The sequence below is a fragment of the Solea senegalensis genome, linkage group LG13 (assembly GCF_019176455.1).
Source record: "Solea senegalensis isolate Sse05_10M linkage group LG13, IFAPA_SoseM_1, whole genome shotgun sequence".
Lineage (NCBI taxonomy): Eukaryota > Metazoa > Chordata > Actinopteri > Pleuronectiformes > Soleidae > Solea > Solea senegalensis.
Genome location: NC_058033.1, coordinates 1,443,602 through 1,462,689, shown reverse-complemented (window position 1 = coordinate 1,462,689; position 19,088 = coordinate 1,443,602). Strand labels below are relative to the sequence as shown.

The 19,088-nt window shown below is 40.6% G+C and overlaps 2 protein-coding genes across 3 annotated transcripts; one reads left to right on the top strand and one right to left on the bottom strand.

Annotated features, from left to right (window-relative positions):
* Positions 1–1,599: 1,599 nt before the first annotated feature.
* On the bottom strand, positions 1,600–11,839 carry slc6a7 (solute carrier family 6 member 7). Its single transcript, XM_044042962.1, has 14 exons — positions 11,434–11,839; positions 9,364–9,601; positions 8,709–8,840; positions 7,543–7,753; positions 5,524–5,662; positions 5,281–5,415; positions 5,080–5,183; positions 4,881–5,005; positions 4,391–4,503; positions 4,163–4,300; positions 3,972–4,071; positions 3,611–3,729; positions 2,497–2,670; positions 1,600–2,346 (listed from the first exon to the last, which is right to left on the bottom strand). Exons 1-14 carry the CDS (start codon positions 11,497–11,499, stop codon positions 2,176–2,178), a joined length of 1,965 nt encoding a protein of 654 aa, XP_043898897.1. The 5' UTR covers positions 11,500–11,839; the 3' UTR covers positions 1,600–2,175.
* Positions 11,840–12,222: 383 nt separating this feature from the next.
* Positions 12,223–19,063, top strand: LOC122779458 (SLAIN motif-containing protein-like). 2 transcript variants are annotated; one of them, XM_044041829.1, is made up of 7 exons: positions 12,223–13,200; positions 13,796–13,926; positions 14,026–14,139; positions 14,447–14,545; positions 14,629–14,925; positions 17,156–17,284; positions 17,385–19,063. In XM_044041829.1, exons 1-7 carry the CDS (start codon positions 12,728–12,730, stop codon positions 17,618–17,620), a joined length of 1,479 nt encoding a protein of 492 aa, XP_043897764.1. In that variant the 5' UTR covers positions 12,223–12,727; the 3' UTR covers positions 17,621–19,063. The 2 variants fall into 2 exon arrangements, with proteins under 2 accessions (XP_043897764.1, XP_043897763.1); XM_044041828.1 differs by having other exon boundaries at positions 17,376–19,063.
* The last annotated feature ends 25 nt before the right edge of the window (positions 19,064–19,088 follow it).

The window sequence follows — 19,088 nt, the reverse complement described above, 5'->3', positions numbered from 1 at the left end:
GATAAAAACGCGGGAAAATATATACGCAACATCCGCTTATTTGCATATATCCCGCCATAGAAGCGAGGCAAAAAGTGTTGGTCTGATGTTCGAACCGAAGAGTCCAGTGAATCTATCGTAACAACGGAGTTATTACTGTGTCGTGTGTTTACTCAGTCATATAATAAAACACATCATAAACCAAAACGTGGGAGTTTGTTTTCAATCGACAAAATCAACCAACTAATCAACTTATCATAATTTATAAAACAAAAAACATTTGAAATGTTCTCATCAAAGATTTGTGACACTTATTATTGGATAAGTACAGATGTATTTTGGTCTCAAAACTATTCCGTTTTGCTGATTAATGTTATGAAGTGTCAGTATTGTTGTTGGCCTTTCATCTTCCCTACATAATTTGCTCAACGTTTACACACACACACACACACACTTATCTTTTAGTATTTTTATACATGAAATGATTCCATACTTTATTCCACCGTTTATATAGAAATGATAAAATAACAGAATAAAAACAAATAAGTAAGAAGCAACATTTTATCTATCTATTTATCTATCTATCTTTCTATCTATCTATCTGAAAGTACAAAAATAAACATAACTTTGTTGAGCTTATTTCACATCTTTGCTCACGTTATTACACATGAACATCTTTAACCTTTTCACTTACCAGAGGAAAACCTCAGTTTTGCCAAACAGACACAACCTGTACATTATTTGTCACTCTTGACAGTTTTGCTTCAGTATTTGACAATGAACTGAATATGGCAACATCCCCAGAAACCTAACCTCCAATTTGTGCATTCATTGCCCCCTTGAGGTAAAAATCAAATAGTGTACACTTAAATGTCCATAAAGCCAGTTCATATTTCAACATACTGGAGGTGAGTATCCTCACCAGCAACCTATCACATCACTGATCATTATTACCATGGTAACTTTATCCATTTAATAACGTATTTAGTGAAGGAAACTCTAAAAAAATAGGACACAAATATCTAAATAAATGTGTGTACGTGCATGTATTTCCTCCTTTATGTGACTTTTGTATTTTTGTGAGCTCTCATGTTCCGTAAGGTTTTGTTTCCCTGGATGCATTTTGATCTTTATTAAAAATGTTAATGTTTATTAATATGCATTGTCCCTTTCTTTAAATAAATAAAACAATCATCTAGTCCTCGACCAAAGGATTATTACAATTTGAATAGCATAAACTAATGATAATGATTACTGAAGAGGGGTTAACACACATATAAATAAAACTATATTTTAAACTATACACATTGGTCAGAAACATGTTTAAGCTTCATTTAACAAAAAGTTCTGTTTCCAATGAACAAAGTGCTGTTTTCTGCAGAAATCTGCTGGATTTGCTCTTTTGAAATACAAACTATCAGATCAAATCTTCAAAAAAAAAGCCTTTTGCTAAACTCTCTTTTTTGTTTTTAATTATCTATTTGTTTCAATTTCATTCTTTGTATGTAGACCACCTGTTTTATCTTCTTTTAAACAAAAAGAGAACTTTATGTAGAAAAATGTTATATATGAACACATTGGCAGTACATTCACAAACCATTCATTTGCAAAGGTCTTTTTAAATAAAATTTATTTATAATTGCAAAATGTATTTTTAAAAACCATTAAAAAAAAAGTATGATTAATTAAAAACTAGTCCAGACTTGGTAAGGCTGTGTTGTAAACACCGTTCAGTCTGGAAGGCTGATGATTTGTGGTCACTTCTTCATGTGATGATATGGTAACAGCCAAGAGTCTCTGTACAAGATAATTAAAAAAAAATCTGGTCCCCATGCTGCTGCTACCTGTTGTTGGTGAAAATTAATTGCATTACACCACTATGACAATAAATACAATCAGAACCATGTTCTTTAAATTCAAATGTCCTACTATACTACAATGCAAGATGAGGATGATCCAAACTTTCAAACAACTGTAAACCTGTATGCTACACTTTGTAAAAAATGCTTTTCAAAATACTTTCCAATCATACATACGAGTATAAATAACACAGTTCATCCACAAAGTCCAACAGGACACAGTCTGTTCTGACACAGCCACCAGAGGCAAATAGGATAATGATGAATTCCTTTTTTTTCTCTTGGTGACATCCAGTTTGCTCGTTGCTGTGCTCTCATCACAGTGCTCGCCGCGCTGTCACGACTCACTTCCCACCTCCCATGTCATCGCAGTGAAGTCCATGTCTGTAAGCGTGACAGTGAACGGACCCTCCACTCTCTCAGGCTCTACAAACGCCTCTGCTGCCCTCGCGCTGTTCAAGTTGTTTACCCGCCAGGTATTAAGAGGTCTAATGGATTTCTGGAAACGCTGCATGAAAAAAGGAACAGGAGACGGTCGTTAGACATCCTGCACAGGCCACTACTTCCACAATGAATGAAGTGGAAGCCGGTTCACTGTAAAGTGAGAGCGTGACTTCACTGTAACCAGATCTCAAACTGACATAGCGGTGATACTGACTTCTTTCAATGTTCCAGTTTGCTTGCAGATGGCCACGGTGCCCCAGATGAGGATCTGTAGAGAGCAGGTCGCACCCATGCACACACCCAGGGCTTTGCCCCAGCGTGGGTACACGTAGGTCCCGTAGGTGAGTGATGTGTTGTACATCTCAATGAAGATGTACGTCAGGATGAACTAGGGTGAAAAAGGCACATCTTAAAGATTTACAACGGAAACAGAGGAGAGACTGAGAAGCTGCAGGGTGAACTCAGATTGAGTGTCAGTTTCTCCTCTTGAATTATTCACCACTGTGACTATTTTAGCACCGCTGGCTAAGATTCAAATGGGTGTGATGTCATTTCAGTTTCTGTGATCTTTTGTAATGGTTCTCAAACCCTCACAAACTGCTCAGCCCTTTAATGTTTTTTAATAGACTCTCTGGGTAGTACAGCGTCGAAACAACTCCTCGAATTACAATCTGAAGGTACAAACAATACAAGACAAGACAACAAAGGAGCCATCATGCCTTAGTGTGGATTACGACTGCTTCGGGCAACATACAGAGAGGGAGTGAGGTAACATGGACTGTGCAAAGATGATACAAACCAACAATGTTACACATACTGTATATGATATGTGCTTTAGCCCAGAAGTGCACTTAGTACAGAAGGTCATAAATGAACTTGATGCATTCTAAATACCTCTGAAAATGGGCTCATATGAGGTAATGACAAATAATAAACCATTTCGTGGACCAGTCTTGGAGCCAGACACTCTCCCTCTTTCTCAGTGATCACATGGCTGCCATCACGGACAGAAGGAAAAATGGATTTTGGCCACTGAAGAAAATGCTGGTCTACAGTATCTTAGGAATATGTTTGCCTCCTTTTCTTGCTGTTTGACGACCTTTTCAACCTGAAAACTGAAGTTTGTGAAGTTTTCTCACTCCCTTCCTCGCAGGGACACAGGAACTGGTGGTCTACTGCTGCTTCATTTGGTATGTTTAGTTAATCTGAACAAATCATTTCGAACCCCAAAATCACAAGGAAACATACTGTATTTGAATACAATATTTACTGATGGAGAGTGCAGTGGATCAACAACTTCTATGTACTATAATGTAATATTTACTCACTAGCAGAAGAAACGGCGTGAAGAAAACCCAGCATGCTTTGAAGTAAATCAACACTTTGCTGCACCAGGGAGGGCAATGGCAGATCATATCAATGATGTCTTGGCAAAACTGGTCAACTCCTAAAAAGAGAAGTTCATTAATGACACTGGGGAGATGGAATATGACAGAAAATGTGACAAAATGGTGAAATGGTGAAAATAAAAAATAAAAATAGCATATCAGTGCAGTTTTAAAACTGGATTTGCGTTGTATCCTTCACAAAATAGAACATTTCTGATCTTGTGAGACACCATATGTCCCGGATGACTGAGATTATGTGTGTGGAGTTTGAAGCGAACGTTGGGGGAGTGAGATGGTCTACCATAAAAGAAGGAGATGCCAATGCACATGAAGAGGGTGATGATGATGAGGCCGAAGCTAGTGCTGAAGGAGTCAATGAGGGTGAACCAGTAAATCCCTCCCTACAAAGACAGAGACAGCATGGGGAATGTTAGAGTGTTCACAGAGGAGACACAAACTCACTCACTACAATTTATTAATAAGCACACTCACATCAGTCACTAGCAAAAGACCCATTAGGTAAAAGAAAAAACACAGAGTGCCCAAGAACAAGGACTTGTGTAGAGTGTTCCTTCTGAGCTGCGGGAATTCGTCCAGCACAGCAGTTGTGATGCCCTCCATGTTTCCAAACTGTGAGGCAAAAACATGATCATATGTACTGAGGTGGATGGATTTTCGAGGTAGAATCAGCCCCACTGTTAATAAAATGTGCTGCCTTACCAGCGTATCGACCCCCAGCATAAAGAGCATGAGGAAGAACAGAATGGACCAGAACACCGAGCCTGGCAGTAGAGCGAGGGCTTCTGGGTAAGCAACGAATGCTAAACCAGGACCTGAAGGCAAAAACAGTTTGAGATGAAGACACGCAACTACACATTTGGAAAGAGAGGGGTTCAAAGTTGCTAGTGCTATGGTCTTCTAAATTCATGCTAATGTGTAAATAATCACTCTAATTAAAACATTTTCTATGGACATTTTTTGCCATTCTCCTTTTATTGCGTGACTAAACTATTCTTAAGAATATTGTAGACTGTAGTCTGACAGTTAATCTAAGCAAAGTTTGTTAACACTTAATCCAATCAGGGGCCAGAACTCCACAAAAAGTCTGTTTACCCTGCTTATGAAGCTAATCTGTTTGTGTGTAAGTCAGCCAAAAGATGACATCTCTGACAGCAGCTCTGAGGACCTTCCTTTCAGGGCAGGTAACTACCTGTATCTGCCACCTTTGCAACAGGCACTCCCTTCCTCCATGCCATATGGCCCAGGATTGAGAATATAGCAAATCCAGCGAAGAAGCTGGTGCAGCAGTTTCCTGTGGTGATGATTATAGTGTCCCTGAAATCAAAGGAACCACGATTAAGACACTAAAGCTGTCACAACTGCAGGAAGAGAGCAAAACACAAACTCACCTGATGACATTGTTGTCAAACTTATTGTAAGAGGCCATAGAAAGCAAGCCTCCAACACCTATACCTAAAGAGTAGAAGATCTGTGAGGCTGCATCATTCCACACCTGCAACATTTAAGACAGAAATATACTTAGAAAATAACAAAGTATGGAGCTCATAGACTCCTAAACTTCATATTTGTCAGTCTACCATCTTAAGTACCTGTGCATTAGCTAACCGGCTCCAGTCCGGTGTGAGGTAGAAAGCAACACCCTGAAGAGAGCCCTCCAGTGTAGCACCTCTGATGATGAGTACAATGAGCACAAAGTATGGGAAGGTGGCTGTTACATAAACCACCTGAAAACAGGAGGACACAGACACAGAGATTAGGCGCACGCATCATGGCAGGATTGGGTTTGTGCGCACAATATGGGAACTGATAATAACTTCATTGTGTGAATTCACCTTGCCAGAGCTGTGGATGCCCTTGAGCATACACAGGAAGATGATGATCCAGGCGGCCAGAAGGCACAGGCCCAGGGGCCATCGCACAGGGCCTGGGTCATGAAGGCCCTCACTGTTCACGACACCCAGCACTCGCTCACTGCAAGACACAGAAGACATAAACATACACATGTGGTGCAGAATTTCCTCAGACTGTAAAAAACGTGTTAAATAAAAATCTGGCAGAGCTGAACATCCATGTACACATTTGTGGGGATCAAAGTCTGCAAATGTCGGTCCTCAGTGTTTGTACAGAATATTAATGTAAACAGTATCAAACTTCCTGTCCAACAAACAAAAGGAGAGGTGACGATGACCTGATTTGAACCCGCCTACACCATGTATGTGTGTGTGTGTTTGTGCTGGTGGAGCTGTGCTGTAACATATAAAATGTATTACCGTCAGAAATCAAGGTGTTTCTGACTGATTCTATAAAAAGAAGGAAAACTATGCTTTCATTATGTTAACAAGATCATTTCACAGAACTGAGTAGTTATAAAGTGTTCATACTCCTCTTGTCTTACAACTCTTGCACTAAAACATTATAAAATATCAAATACTGGCATTTGTTCTATTCATTAGGTGAGTGTTTCCAAGAATCCTTTACAGTCGGGTGAGGCTTTAAGTTCTTTGTAATATTAGCTGACAAGTTGACAGTTTTAAAGTCTTCAGTCATTGTAAACAATAGTGTTTACTGAAAAACAGTCAAGTATTTGTTCAAGGTGTGTGTACTGCTGCAATAGTCTGTGGAAGAGAAAAGAAAAGATATATATGTCCTAAATATAAAACGGTCTCTTGGTATAACAAGTATTACAAAGTTTACAGTTAGGGCAGTTAGGGTAAAAAAACCAAAACAAATCAATATTAAAGATACTGAAAACAACAAACCGCAACAGACAAACACACACACAGCTCCACGCCTCAACAGCAGCTAAACACATGAACACTAGTGTAGATATTGACTACACTAAACTTAAAAGACCTTCACGATACATTTTAGTCAAAAAGCAAATTTTGCATACAAGGCAAACAACCAGAGAAGGGCTAAGAATGCAAAACATGCTACAAGGTGGTGGCACAACAATTTTAACATATCAAACTAAACAACTTAAACATGACACCTGGTCAGAAAAACATCCTCTTTAAACTATTAAACTTGTTTAAATCGTTAGCTAGCAACTAGCAGCTATGGCTAGTAGTAAAATAACAACGTCCTGCCCATCTGTAACTTCAAAAGGGTGTTATTTTATCAAAAATAACAGACTGAAAGTGTTATGTTACTGAATGTTTAATGGTGTGATACTGTATAGATTATTTGCTTTAACAATATGGAAATATTGCTGACAGTTGTGTTGCAGTTAAGCCTCTGACCATGAGTTGGCAGCGGGTTTTCGGACATTTGTGTCCTCTCACGAGGCCATGCATGTCCAAAGTCCAGCCCACGGTCAGTTTATATATGGCCCACAGCTTTGGTGAGGATTTATAATGTATTATTTTTGGCCAGGGATGGACTGAGATGGAAAATTGGCCCTTGCATGTAACAGGAGTTATGCACCGTCCCCATTAGTTCAGCTGGTAAGGAGTTGCGCTCCGATTCATCAACTGCAAAACTGTTATAAAACAGTGCATGTATTGTATTGTATTGTATTAAACTCTTATGGTTTGCCTATAATTGTACTTGTATATATTATATACAGGTACATAGTTGTATGTTACTTTTACTGTCAAAAAAATTAATAATTCTGCAGGGATCATTGGCCCATAGGAATCTTCACATTATCAAATATGGCCCTCGTAAACTAGACAAATAAATGTATATTCTTTATGCATAGAACATTATTATTTTTAGTATTTCCCTGGGTCTCAGCATCAAGTTTGACATTCCAATATTGTGGCAACCCTGGCTTACATACATATGCAAAACAGACACTGATTTATTCAAATCATATAAAAGAATGAATGTGCGAAAAAAGCTCTTACTTCCAGAAGATTTCTGAGGGGCTGAGGGCTCGACCACTGGAGCTATTGCTGATTGTGTTGTTACCACAGATGGCTGCGTTGGCCAAAGCATCACAGGACCAGGGTAAGGGGCTCTGAAAAGAGCTGCCGAGGTAGTAAAACGTCCACGCTATAATGACGTTATAGTAGAGACACACCAGTGTGGACACACAGAGCATTCCAATGCCAATACCTGTAAGAAATGACAGAAGACAGCTTAAAAATCTCAGACAAAATAGGATATGAACTATTGTGTCAGACATCGCTGCCGCACTTAAGTCCTCGGCATCTGCCAAGATGCTGCTGATATTTTCTGTTTAAAATAAAACAACCCTCATGATGATTCCTCCTGCATAACTGGTTCTGTTTTTTTTGGCTCTGACACAGTTCCTGAAGGTACCTGTATCAGATGTGATGATATGTTGAGGCTTTGAGGAGTGTTAGGGTCTGGCCACATGACTTACAGTAATGATGACGCCAGTTGTGTTGTTTGAATACAATGCTATTGCAGACTCACTGGTGACACAGGTATGTTGACGTCAACTTCAGATCCTTCTGATGTAAATCATTACATATGACTTATGCTGTTCAGCACTGTCAGTTATAACACAGTGTTAATTCACATTAAATGTTTCGTTAGCTATTGAAGAATATCTAAAACTAGTGATTAAGACTAATAACTCCTCAGAAAAATGTTTATTGACATTATAAATCAAGTGAAAAGTAGACAAAAGTCATTTAAACTGAGTTCTTTATGCAACTAACCAGGTCTCCACTTAGTGACGGAATGCAACTTCTTTCCTACTTCCTAGACTTTACTTTTAAACTGAAAAACTAGGTCTATTCTATACAGTGCTGTAGAAAAATAGTGGTGCAAGATGGCAGTCTACATAAAGGTCTGCCCAAAGCATGTACAAAAGGCTTATTCTAATGCCATAAACCAAAAATATTATTTATGTCATTATACACTTATAACTTTTTTTAATTGAGCTAAGGTTGTGTGACAAAGAAAGGCAATTGGATAACTAAAAAAACTTGATTTATTGGTCATGTATGTCTGACTCTACCACCTCCAGGTGGTGCTGTATCTCTCTACGTCACAGAAAAACATGTCAACGTGTAGGAAGTGTGATGGAGTGGATCTTTACCTTTGAGAAGGGGGCAGCATTTCCACACAGTGATGGGGCCAGCTGCTCCATACTGGCCTAAACTCAGCTCCATTAGAAAGAGTGGAACACCACAGACAAAGAGCATAATGAAGTAGGGGATGAGAAACACACCTGTGAGGATTAGAGACAAGTCAGTGTGAGGAAGGTTGTTGCTGAGAGAGACATCCTTGGTTATGATTCAGTTAATGCAGCAAACAGCTTGTAGAGGCAGGTTAACATATAAAAGCCTCTGTGTAGGTGGCAGCTTCACTCGATGTTCATGTTATCCTGCTTTACTGTCAGTCAAGCTCCAACATGTTTGACATCAGATGAGGACGCATAGAATGTGAGGCTGGGTTACACAGACAGACCACATGTCTGGTGTGTAATCAAGGAAAAACACACTGTCTCTCCTTCTAGGGATTAACAAATGCTTTGTGTTCCAGGTTCCAGCACCAAGGGCTGCCATGACAAGCCTTGGATTGAGAGAGTGCAAAATAAGGCAGCACAATTACAAGGACAGTGCACACCCAAGGGCAGGGTGAAGAGCGCCTCTTGCCCAAGTGAGTGGAACAAATTATTACAGATATGCACACTGGCATTTAAAGCATTTGAGATGTCAAAATGGGAGTGGACAAGTTTGTGGACCACTCACCTCCTCCATTGCGGTAACATAGGTATGGGAACCGCCACACGTTTCCCAGTCCCACACAATATCCAATACAGGAGAGCAGGAACTCGTACTTTCCTCCCCACTGCTCCCTCGGCTCAATCTGAACTGGAGTGGGTAAAGGACTCGGGGCTCGAGAGTCAATCGGCGACTGTGGACCAGCCGTAGTTGTTGCGCTGTGGCCATTTTGCGTGATTGTATGATCGTTGAAATGAACTGAATTCTAGAAAAAAATAGAAACAAGCTTTAGGACATAGGATATACACAATACACATATTAATGCACGTCTGGAACTAATCAGTTCTCTTTTCTCATGATAAATCTTGTCACAAACCTGTTGAACTTTGTAAGATCAATAGTGATCGGTTACATTTTAATACGGCATGTGTACAGCACTTACAGGTAATCCTTCATTATAACTGTCAAACAAGTTAGGTTAAGGTTTACCCTGAGGATTAGCGTCAACAATACATCATGACGTGTTAGAAATCAACTGGACTTTTTCGTCCTTCTTCCTTTGTGCTTATCATCCATCGCTAAAAAGAGAGGAACTACAGTCACTCATGTCAGGCAACAGAGAGGAACAGAATGGAGCTTCTGCTTTGTTTTATTTATTCATAACCAACCAGTGACACGTTGATCAACCAACCATGGGTTAACTGTTTGAAACTGATTTTTAAAGCACATTTTAGACCAAACTGTCCAAAATCTAATACATTACACAGTATACACAGTATGTCTAATAATGTGAGCAGCAGGGAAATATGTATCTTAACATATGAACACATTGAGGTATAGAGACCCTGATAAGGGAAATAGGAAGTTGACATAAAACTCATCATCAAATGATCACAGCATCTAGGGATGAATACATGAGTGTTACGGGCTGAACAATTACTCTCACAGATAATAGACTGACACTTGATTAGTAAACATAAGACTCAGTTCAATATTTACTGTGTTATATAGTTATATAAACAAGATGGAGGATTTTCACATAAGATACCAACAAAACTGCTGTGGAACAATTAGAACAATTACAATTGAGGCTTTTGCAATTTGCTAATTGTTTCAAAATGCAATTCCAGTTTCAGAATAACAGATGAGCCTTAGGGCAATACCTCAATAACAATGTATATCGGGATATATTTTTATTCAATACCAATATACATGAAGACTGAATATACAGTATGTCGATATCGTGTTTATGCGCAAACAAATGTTGAACCACAACACAAATCTGTGTCTTCTCTTAAGACACAGATTTGTTAAGGAGCAAAACCTAACTGACATTTTATTGGGAAATTTACAGTATATATATATACATACGTATATGTACTGTATATGTACATACGCATACATATATACATATGTGTATGTATATATGTATATATGTATATATATATATGTATATATATATATATATATATACATACATATACATATATATATATACATACATACGTGTATATGTATTTGGGGTGGGAATCAATATACCGGAAGACAATCATCTCTTATATTAAACCCTTATACACTAATGACCTGTTACTTGATCAATTATTTAAATTTTTAAAAAGTTTAAGAAAATGTTCTGAGGACTTACTACAGTTTCTGACAATAACGTCTCTCTGTATGACAAAGTTCTACACATGCAGTATATATGAGTGAAATAGGCCAAAGCTACACTTTTGAGCAACATGGGCTTGTTTTGATGGTTTTGATGGTTTTGATGACGTAAAACAAAAGCAGGACTCCCTTAAATGAATTCGACCCTGTGATGTAACACCATGAGAACAGTCTGGGTGATCACATCTGTTCATTGAGTTAAATAGAGCAGAGGAAGTGGCCCGGAGCTGAAAGTAATGTGGGCGAACAGGTTCGACAGCTTCACCTGAACATATTTTGACCTGGAACAGCGGTGGGGGGCCCGGAAGGTCAAACTCTAGCGACTGTAAGGGGGTCCCACGTTGCTTTAAGAGGGAAACGAGCCTCTCAAACCCACAACAGAGTCACATACTTGGAGTAAAGAGAGTCCAAACAAACCTCCGCTCCTACCTGAGCTGTGTTTTCACTCGCTACATCGGGACTCCCGTGCGCTGCTTTGCCGTTTTGGTCCTGCATTTCCCCCAAGAAAGAAGAGGAGGCGGCGGCAGCGGCGGTGGCAGCGGCGGCGGCACCTCGTCACTTAACGCTCCGTAGTCCACATTTTAAAGGGAGAAGTCGCGTTGTTGTGGTTTGAACCGGCAGGTGGAGAAAGGAATGACTCGGGCGAGTGTGGCACGGCAGGTAAGATAAAGACATCAGCGATGACGACGAGGAAACAAACAGACCGGTGGGCGGGAGGAGGAAGCAGAGCGCAGGTGCAGCAGACACAGAGGAGCAGGAGGAGGAAACCTCCGTCCAGACCAACCTTCATGTACCTCTTCAATAAAGTTTCTCTGGAGGACATCACTTGACAACACAAAATTGAAGATTTTTGTTTGTCACCTTTGAAGAAGTTTTAACCTACTTTTTTTTATTATTATTATTTTTTTTAATTTATTTATTTTACCTTGTTAACAGTGGCGGTTCTAGCTTGGGTGAAGTCCATCCTGTGACCCCACACACACACACACACACTCACAAAAACAGGCCTGTGTGTATCCCAAACAACAACACACCACCAACACCATTCTGCACAAAAGACAATTGAAATGACAAAATAAATAATGACAACAGTAACTTTGACAGAACTAGAAATTTAAAGGGCCAGTGTGATTTCTTTTGCCACATAGACTGCATATATATGTACATATATATACATATACTATTTAATTTTAATAAAGTAAATAATAAATTATTTAACTTTATTTTGTATATAAATTGATTATGGTAACTCACTTAATCAAAAACAAAGTAACACCCATTTTGCTGTGTTTTGGGTGAGAAAGGAAAAAGTGTCAGTGTGTAGTTTGTAGGAGAGAGATGCAATGAGAGAGAGAGAGAGAGAGAGAAGCGGTAACTGACCATACTTCTCTGTTCAACTTCCTTGTGTGTGAGGAGTGAGGCCGATGCATCTTAAACAGTCGACCACAGACACTCCACAAACACATTTAATATGATGAACTAAGAAAACAGCTCAATGGCCTCTCAACGTCAATGCCACGTGAACATAAACATGATTTCTATGATCATCATTAGATACCAGAAATGTCATGTATACAGCCAAAGCGAGAAAGCAAACAAATATTGTTAACAGCTTCTACATTTACTAGACTGTAGGTGTCCTCATATAAAGACTTTTTATCTTTCTTTTTACCACCTCACAAACTCTTTAATCCACCTAAGCTCATGATGCTTCTCTAAATCCATGCAATCTGTTGAGTGTCTATACTTAACAGCCCTACTCAACAAATCTGGGTCAGTATATTGTCCAGTGAAGCTCCGACGTGGCCACTTGTGCCGGACAAAGAACTTAAATTCGACTGAGCAAATGGAAGTCCAAGACCAGATCGAGAGCGACTGGAGCCGACATTTTTCCGGAAAGCCACTTGCAGAATTGAATACAAGTTCACGTTCATACTGCAGCGCCTGGATGGACACTGAACCCGCAATGTTTAAAACCTCTAACAGTCGGTCATTTGCCATGGATGCCAGGATAAGACTAGATCATCTGAAGTCAGGGTGTAAGTCACCCTCAGCTTGCTGTGCCATGGATGGAACATTGTTCAACTACAACTGTGAGAGAGATGTTTGGGAGAGTGAGCCAAAAGAAGAAGAGTCTGTCTTGGACTCAGTGGAGCTCCTTGACGTAGATGATGGTGAGCAGGATGAAGAGAGCTGGTAGGTGCCTTCAATGTCCTTTGAGAGTGGGACAGTGTTAGTGTAAAAAAAGAGGGAAATGAACTGTTATAACTACAATACGGATATGGATGGTAGTCATGAGAGCTTAATTCTCTATATGTCCAGTAGTTCGCTGTAGACTTAAGTTGAGTTGAAGACGTTTCACTTCTCATCCAAGAGGCTCCTTTTAGTTCTGACTGTGGAAAAATCCTGATATGTATCCTCTGCGGGCCGGATACCTGTATCGAGAGTTGTGGAGTTAAACAATGCAGGTCGTTCAGCCTCTGACCCAGTTTCAGGTTGTTTGTTTCACCTGAGTCCAGGTGTGACAGAAGGGTTGTGAGGGTCACACACAGTCTGCTATTGTGTGAATGTTGGAGTTCATCTGTGTTGGTTTTTCCAGGTTATTTAAGTCGACCCATAGATGTACTACCCTTGATCCCCAAACTGGGGAATTACTGAAGGGAAATTATTGAGGTTTGTTTGTACTGGAGATGACTGAGAACCTTCACGGATCTACAACCAGTGTTTGCTCTTTACTGAGAGCTGGAGCGGAACATGACGTGGTGTGAATGTGCCCTCTCGGTCCTCACAGGTTATATGAATCCCCAAAAAAGCCGGTGGAGAAAACCGAGTCTGCTCTCCGATGGTGTCGTCATGTCCTGGATAACCACAGTCCTGAGATGGAGGCGGCGTGTCGTCAGCTGACAAACAGTCTGGATCAAAGTAAACAAGTGGCCCAGGCTCACTCACTCTTGTGTGATTTGTGATTTTGATCACTTTTTTTTTTGGGAATGATCTTGTGTTTATTTTCTGAATTGTCAGGATCAAGCAGTCACTTCAACCGACGTCCTCCAGTTTTTCAGCATCCTGTGATTGTAGGACCTTCAGTGGACAAATCATCAGTAAACATGATGCAGAATCCTTCCGACAGTTTTGGTAATTTGAACAAAAAGTTGAGCTATACTTAGCCACGCCTTCTAGCCCATCCCATATAAAACACTATTTTTTTTACAAAACTAGATCATCTCATGTTTTTTCTTTTGATTACTTGATATTTATTTATGAGATTAACTTTTATATTTGATTTTTGTTTATATGTTATTGACATTGATCTGTTGAAGAATGGGCTCACTTTTAATCATTACAAAAGTATTAAATCAAACATCTGAGGAATAATTTAGTCCTTGATTCATCATTGCAGCTCTGTCACAGTGCCATATTTTGCATGTTTTGATGTGCACAGGCGACAGTGAGCTGGGCATCACTCATGAAGCCATAAACACAGACTACAGACTGGAGGATATCACAGATGTCTGCATTATGGCTCGTATTCAGGAGGCCAGTGAGTAGAAAAGAGTATTTTTATGATATATTGTACATTACACATGCAGTCATTATTGAATAACTTAAGTCTGTGTCTTTCAGGTTTACGACAAGACTACATGTCTACGCCTGCTGCCGTTTCTTCCCAGAGAGGCGCCAAGTCGCCCTCTCATTGTAACACTCTACAAAAATCTGATGACCTCATTGCAGGAAATAAAACCGAGGCTTCATCTCCCTCTCACTGGCAGCAGCGTTTCCCGTCACCGAGCTCGTCACCGAGCTCTCGCTCTTGTCAGTCACCAACACCAGTGACTAAGCAGAGCTGCCAAAGTCCAAACCTGGCCAGGCTTCGCCAGCAGGTCACTCAGTTCAAGCTGCTTAAACTCGCCCAGAGCCGAGGTATAGAGAACACACACATGCCGACAATCACAGGTTTCATTATTATGATACAAGGTGTTAAATGATTGCAGATTGATAGTCTGCTCAGTTTTAGTCCAGCTCTGACACTCCTTTTATTTATTTATATACGTTTATTTCGGTCATGTCAGTTAGATCAATTGTCATCACACATCAACTTAGTGTAGTTCACACAATACGTAATAATATACATAATACCCCATACCACATCCCAAGGAGAGCATGTATAGTATAAACAGTTTTGGACCCAGTACTGACCCTTGTGGGACCCCATAAACTCTAATTTTTGACAGTTGTGGTAGTATTGAGACTGGTCTGTAATCAGTACATTCGTGTGTGTCGCCTTTCTTGAACAATGGCACTACTTTTACTTGACTTTCATTTTGGTGGGAAATGTCCCTGTTTGAAATGACAGGTTGCAGATGTATGTTAGAGGTGAAGCGATTCCATCGATTACTTTCTAATTTAACTTCATGTCGAGGTCGTCTACATCCGTGGATGTTTTTGCTACGCATTTGTTGACCAGGTGTCTAATCTCTCTGTCCTTCACTGGGGTGAGAAACATTGTGCTGGGGTTTGTGTCTCTGTCCTTATCAAAGTGAAGGAGTGAGTCAGGAATGAAATCTTTCTGCTATGATTTCCTTGTTATCTTCCTTCGTGTTATTATCCTGGATGTAGGGAGGATAGCTGGGTTTTGTGTTTTTGTTTTTGATCACATCGTTTAGAATATCCCATAGTTTTTTAGTATAGTTCATGTTTTCTGCTAGCAGATTACTGTAGTGTTCTTTCTTGCGATCATTTTTTAGCTCGTTTCTGACTGTTCCTGTTATTGAAGGTGCCGTTAAGGTGTGGTTCACATTTTCATGCTCAGCGATCCTCTCTGATACTTTCATCATCTTTTTAGTCTGTGTAATGACCCTTGACCTTTGCTGGGCTGTAGTTATGGAGCGTTAGTGAGCCATACCTTAATTGTTGTATTTCTCCAGTTTGTCCTCACTCCTGATTTGCATTATTTTGACTTCTTCTGGTGTAGATCCATTTGTTTTAATGTAGATTCTGCAGTTTGCCGTCCAGGTGTGTTGGATCTTGCTTCCTTTCTTCAGCTGACGTGCTTTTCTGGCGATGTCAGCGTTCTTTTTGGTGAGATTCTCGTTGATGTAGACGTCCGAGCCTTTGAGCTTCCTGCCCTGCTTCAGCAGTGCCGTCTAGTGAACCTCAGCACGACAGCTCGTGTTCCAGACTCTTTTCTCCGGGGTAAGAGGTGACATACTTCCACATTGCTGAAATCCACGTTGATGTCCCTGCCGGCCAGGAACTCAGCCACCTGCTTCTCCACAGATTTGATTTCCGATTCATCAGCCCTTGTGTAGGTCTGATGCTTAATCTTGAGGCCAGTGACAATCACCTCATTGAGTCTTCCCAGCTGTTCCATCTCCTCCACTCTGTTCCCCAGCTCCCGAAGCAGCTTGTCTTTTTTTGCATTCTCTTCCTGGGGCTGTTTGACTTCGACTGTCACTCCCTCCAACTTCTCCCTGAATTCGGTCATGCTTTTCTTGATCTCCTCTCTCATCGCCCTCATCTCATCTCTCATCGCCGCCATTCCTTCGATCAGAGCTTTTACTTTTCACCATTTTCTTCGCACTTGTTTTTTCTCTCCTTTTCTCATTTTTCTCCTTTTTGTCCACTTTCCCTGTGGTGCAAGATGTAGTGCAGTTATCTCAAGTTATCTCAAGGCCAGTAGCCTTCCTCACGGAGCTGCTGCTGTTGCGTCCTCCTCTCAGAGTGCCAGAGCTCCTCCAAGGTTCACCTACTCAACCACTGAACACACATCAGATAATCACATGGCAGCAACCAATGAAATGGTTCTGGGTGCCAGATGTGTTGGTCTGACTATTTCAGAAACTGCTCATCTACCGGGGTTTTCATGCTCTACCATCTCTGGTGAAAATGCCTTGTTGATGCCAGAGGTTAGAGAACGACCAGACTGGTCTGAAATGACTACAGTAACTCATGTAGAAGAGCATCTCTGGTGTTCTCCCATAATACCTAAAGAAATGGCCAGTGATTAGTGTGAGTCACACCCTGTTGTGGTGTAATATTCATTTACATTAAGTTTCCAAAAATCCATGTCAAGATGAGATGACCTTGGAAACACACAAGATACATTTTATTAACTGTGCGGGTTACTGAGTGACCTTGATCTGTTTTGCAGCAACATCATCAGTCAGGACCAGTTCGCCTGCGCGGACCAGCCTCCGCTCGCTCCAGGCTGTTCGGAACGGACGAAGCTTAGACACTGACGACTGCCTCCCTGCTGATCCAGTCACTCCCTCTGCATCAGGTTTGGATCTGCTCTCCTAAATCTGTGCAAAGCAATTCAGTTTTAGACCAACAAGATATTACACTGGGCATCGTTCCTCTTGAAACATAAGTTTTGTCAGGTGCTTCATCTACCAGGATTGGGTCGAGTTGCTGGTCTCCATCACTTTCTGCAGCATCCATGAACTCCTCAGTGTGGATGGCAGCCATGAAGACCCCACCGAGGTGTCAGTCTCTCAGCCCCTGCAGGATCACTCAGTCTGCTAAAGGATACCTGTCCCGTCATGGACGTGTCTTTGCTTCACCTGAGAGGTCGACTCCTGTAGCTTGGGCCAGAAATTGTCCATCTACTCAATGATAAAAGACCTCACCAGTGGAGTCCTCATGCTTACAGGAACCAGCCTGAGACATGTACGATTCCCCTCACTGGAAAAAAACAAAGGCAGCCAGCAGGGGACATTATGGAAAAACAATTTCACCTGATAAAAAGGTGCATGTCTTAAGATTCAATTGCCACTTTTACATACATTTGGACAGCCTACTGTGGCTGGAAACAGGATTGTAAATATCTCCTACTGTATGTACCAAAATAAAAAGAAAACATCTGCATTTTGGGGTGGAAGGGACACAGGAGCTGCTGATCTACTGCGTGGGTGAGTGGGTAAATCCAAACTAAGGATGACAAACTCACCATATGACCAAAGTCACTGTATAACACATTTGAAATTACTGATGGAGGCAGCAGTGTTTTTCTTTGTGTCCCCGATGGCAGGCATGTTTTCAGTGAGGGCAATTGTCCATTTCTCACGCTAGTCCTCCAATGATGACAAAAAAAAACTAAACTGAACTTCCCTGTAAGATGATGATGAGATACGAAACCACAACGGTTGTTAAGCCTGCATGATTATGTTGATATTTTAGTTTGTTGCATGTTGTTCTCAGATAATGCACATGTGCTGCATCTGTGTGATGTTTCCGTGACATGATCTAGAATTTAAATCATATTTGTCATTCAACTGTAGATACAGTCTGTGTGTAGCTGGCAACAGTGTAAAGTATCCAGGGTAGAAAAATACTGCATGGGTGGATTTTGTATTACCATGACACCTTGTTGTTGTCTGTGCAAAACCTTATATAATGTGTACCATTGTAAAAATATGTTAGTACCCATTTTCTGCTAATAAATTCCCCCATACCAGTCTCCAAATTATGGTCTGGGTGCATATAAATGTGTTTGGAGAGAGGGGGGAGAAGGTGGATGTCACCCACCTGCCTCCAACTGCACGTCAGCTTCGTCAGGTCTATGTTTTGTACGATCAGTGACTTTGCAAGTCCAAATTGATCAAATTAAAATACAGTTGTACAACATTCTTAGGGGACTCAGTGTGAGTGTATGCTCATTTGAAAGCAGCCGTGCTGTGAAATTAATCGATTGCAGTCGTTTGCTCCAGAGCTGCTGCAACAGGAAGTGTGCAGTTTGCTGAAGAGATGACTTCAGCGTAAAAGGAAGTTTGTTGGTTAAAAGGAAATAGGTGTGGTTTATGCCCTTATGACGTATAGTAGAAGTAGCAGGAACCACCCCAATGCATTGTGATCAATAATCATCTCCTGGAACGTATTGTGAATAATAAAAAAGAACCAGGAAAGCGCTTTTTAAAGCGTTTCATCAGCTGAACTAGACAAAATTTGCAGATCTATTTACTGATTCTTCGCAATATGAGCTCAAATGACCAGGAAGCATCGTGGATGCATTATGAGACCAGAATTCTGTCACTTCAATAAACAAGAGCATAAAGAGGAAGCTGTCTTGTTTTTTTGTTAGATTT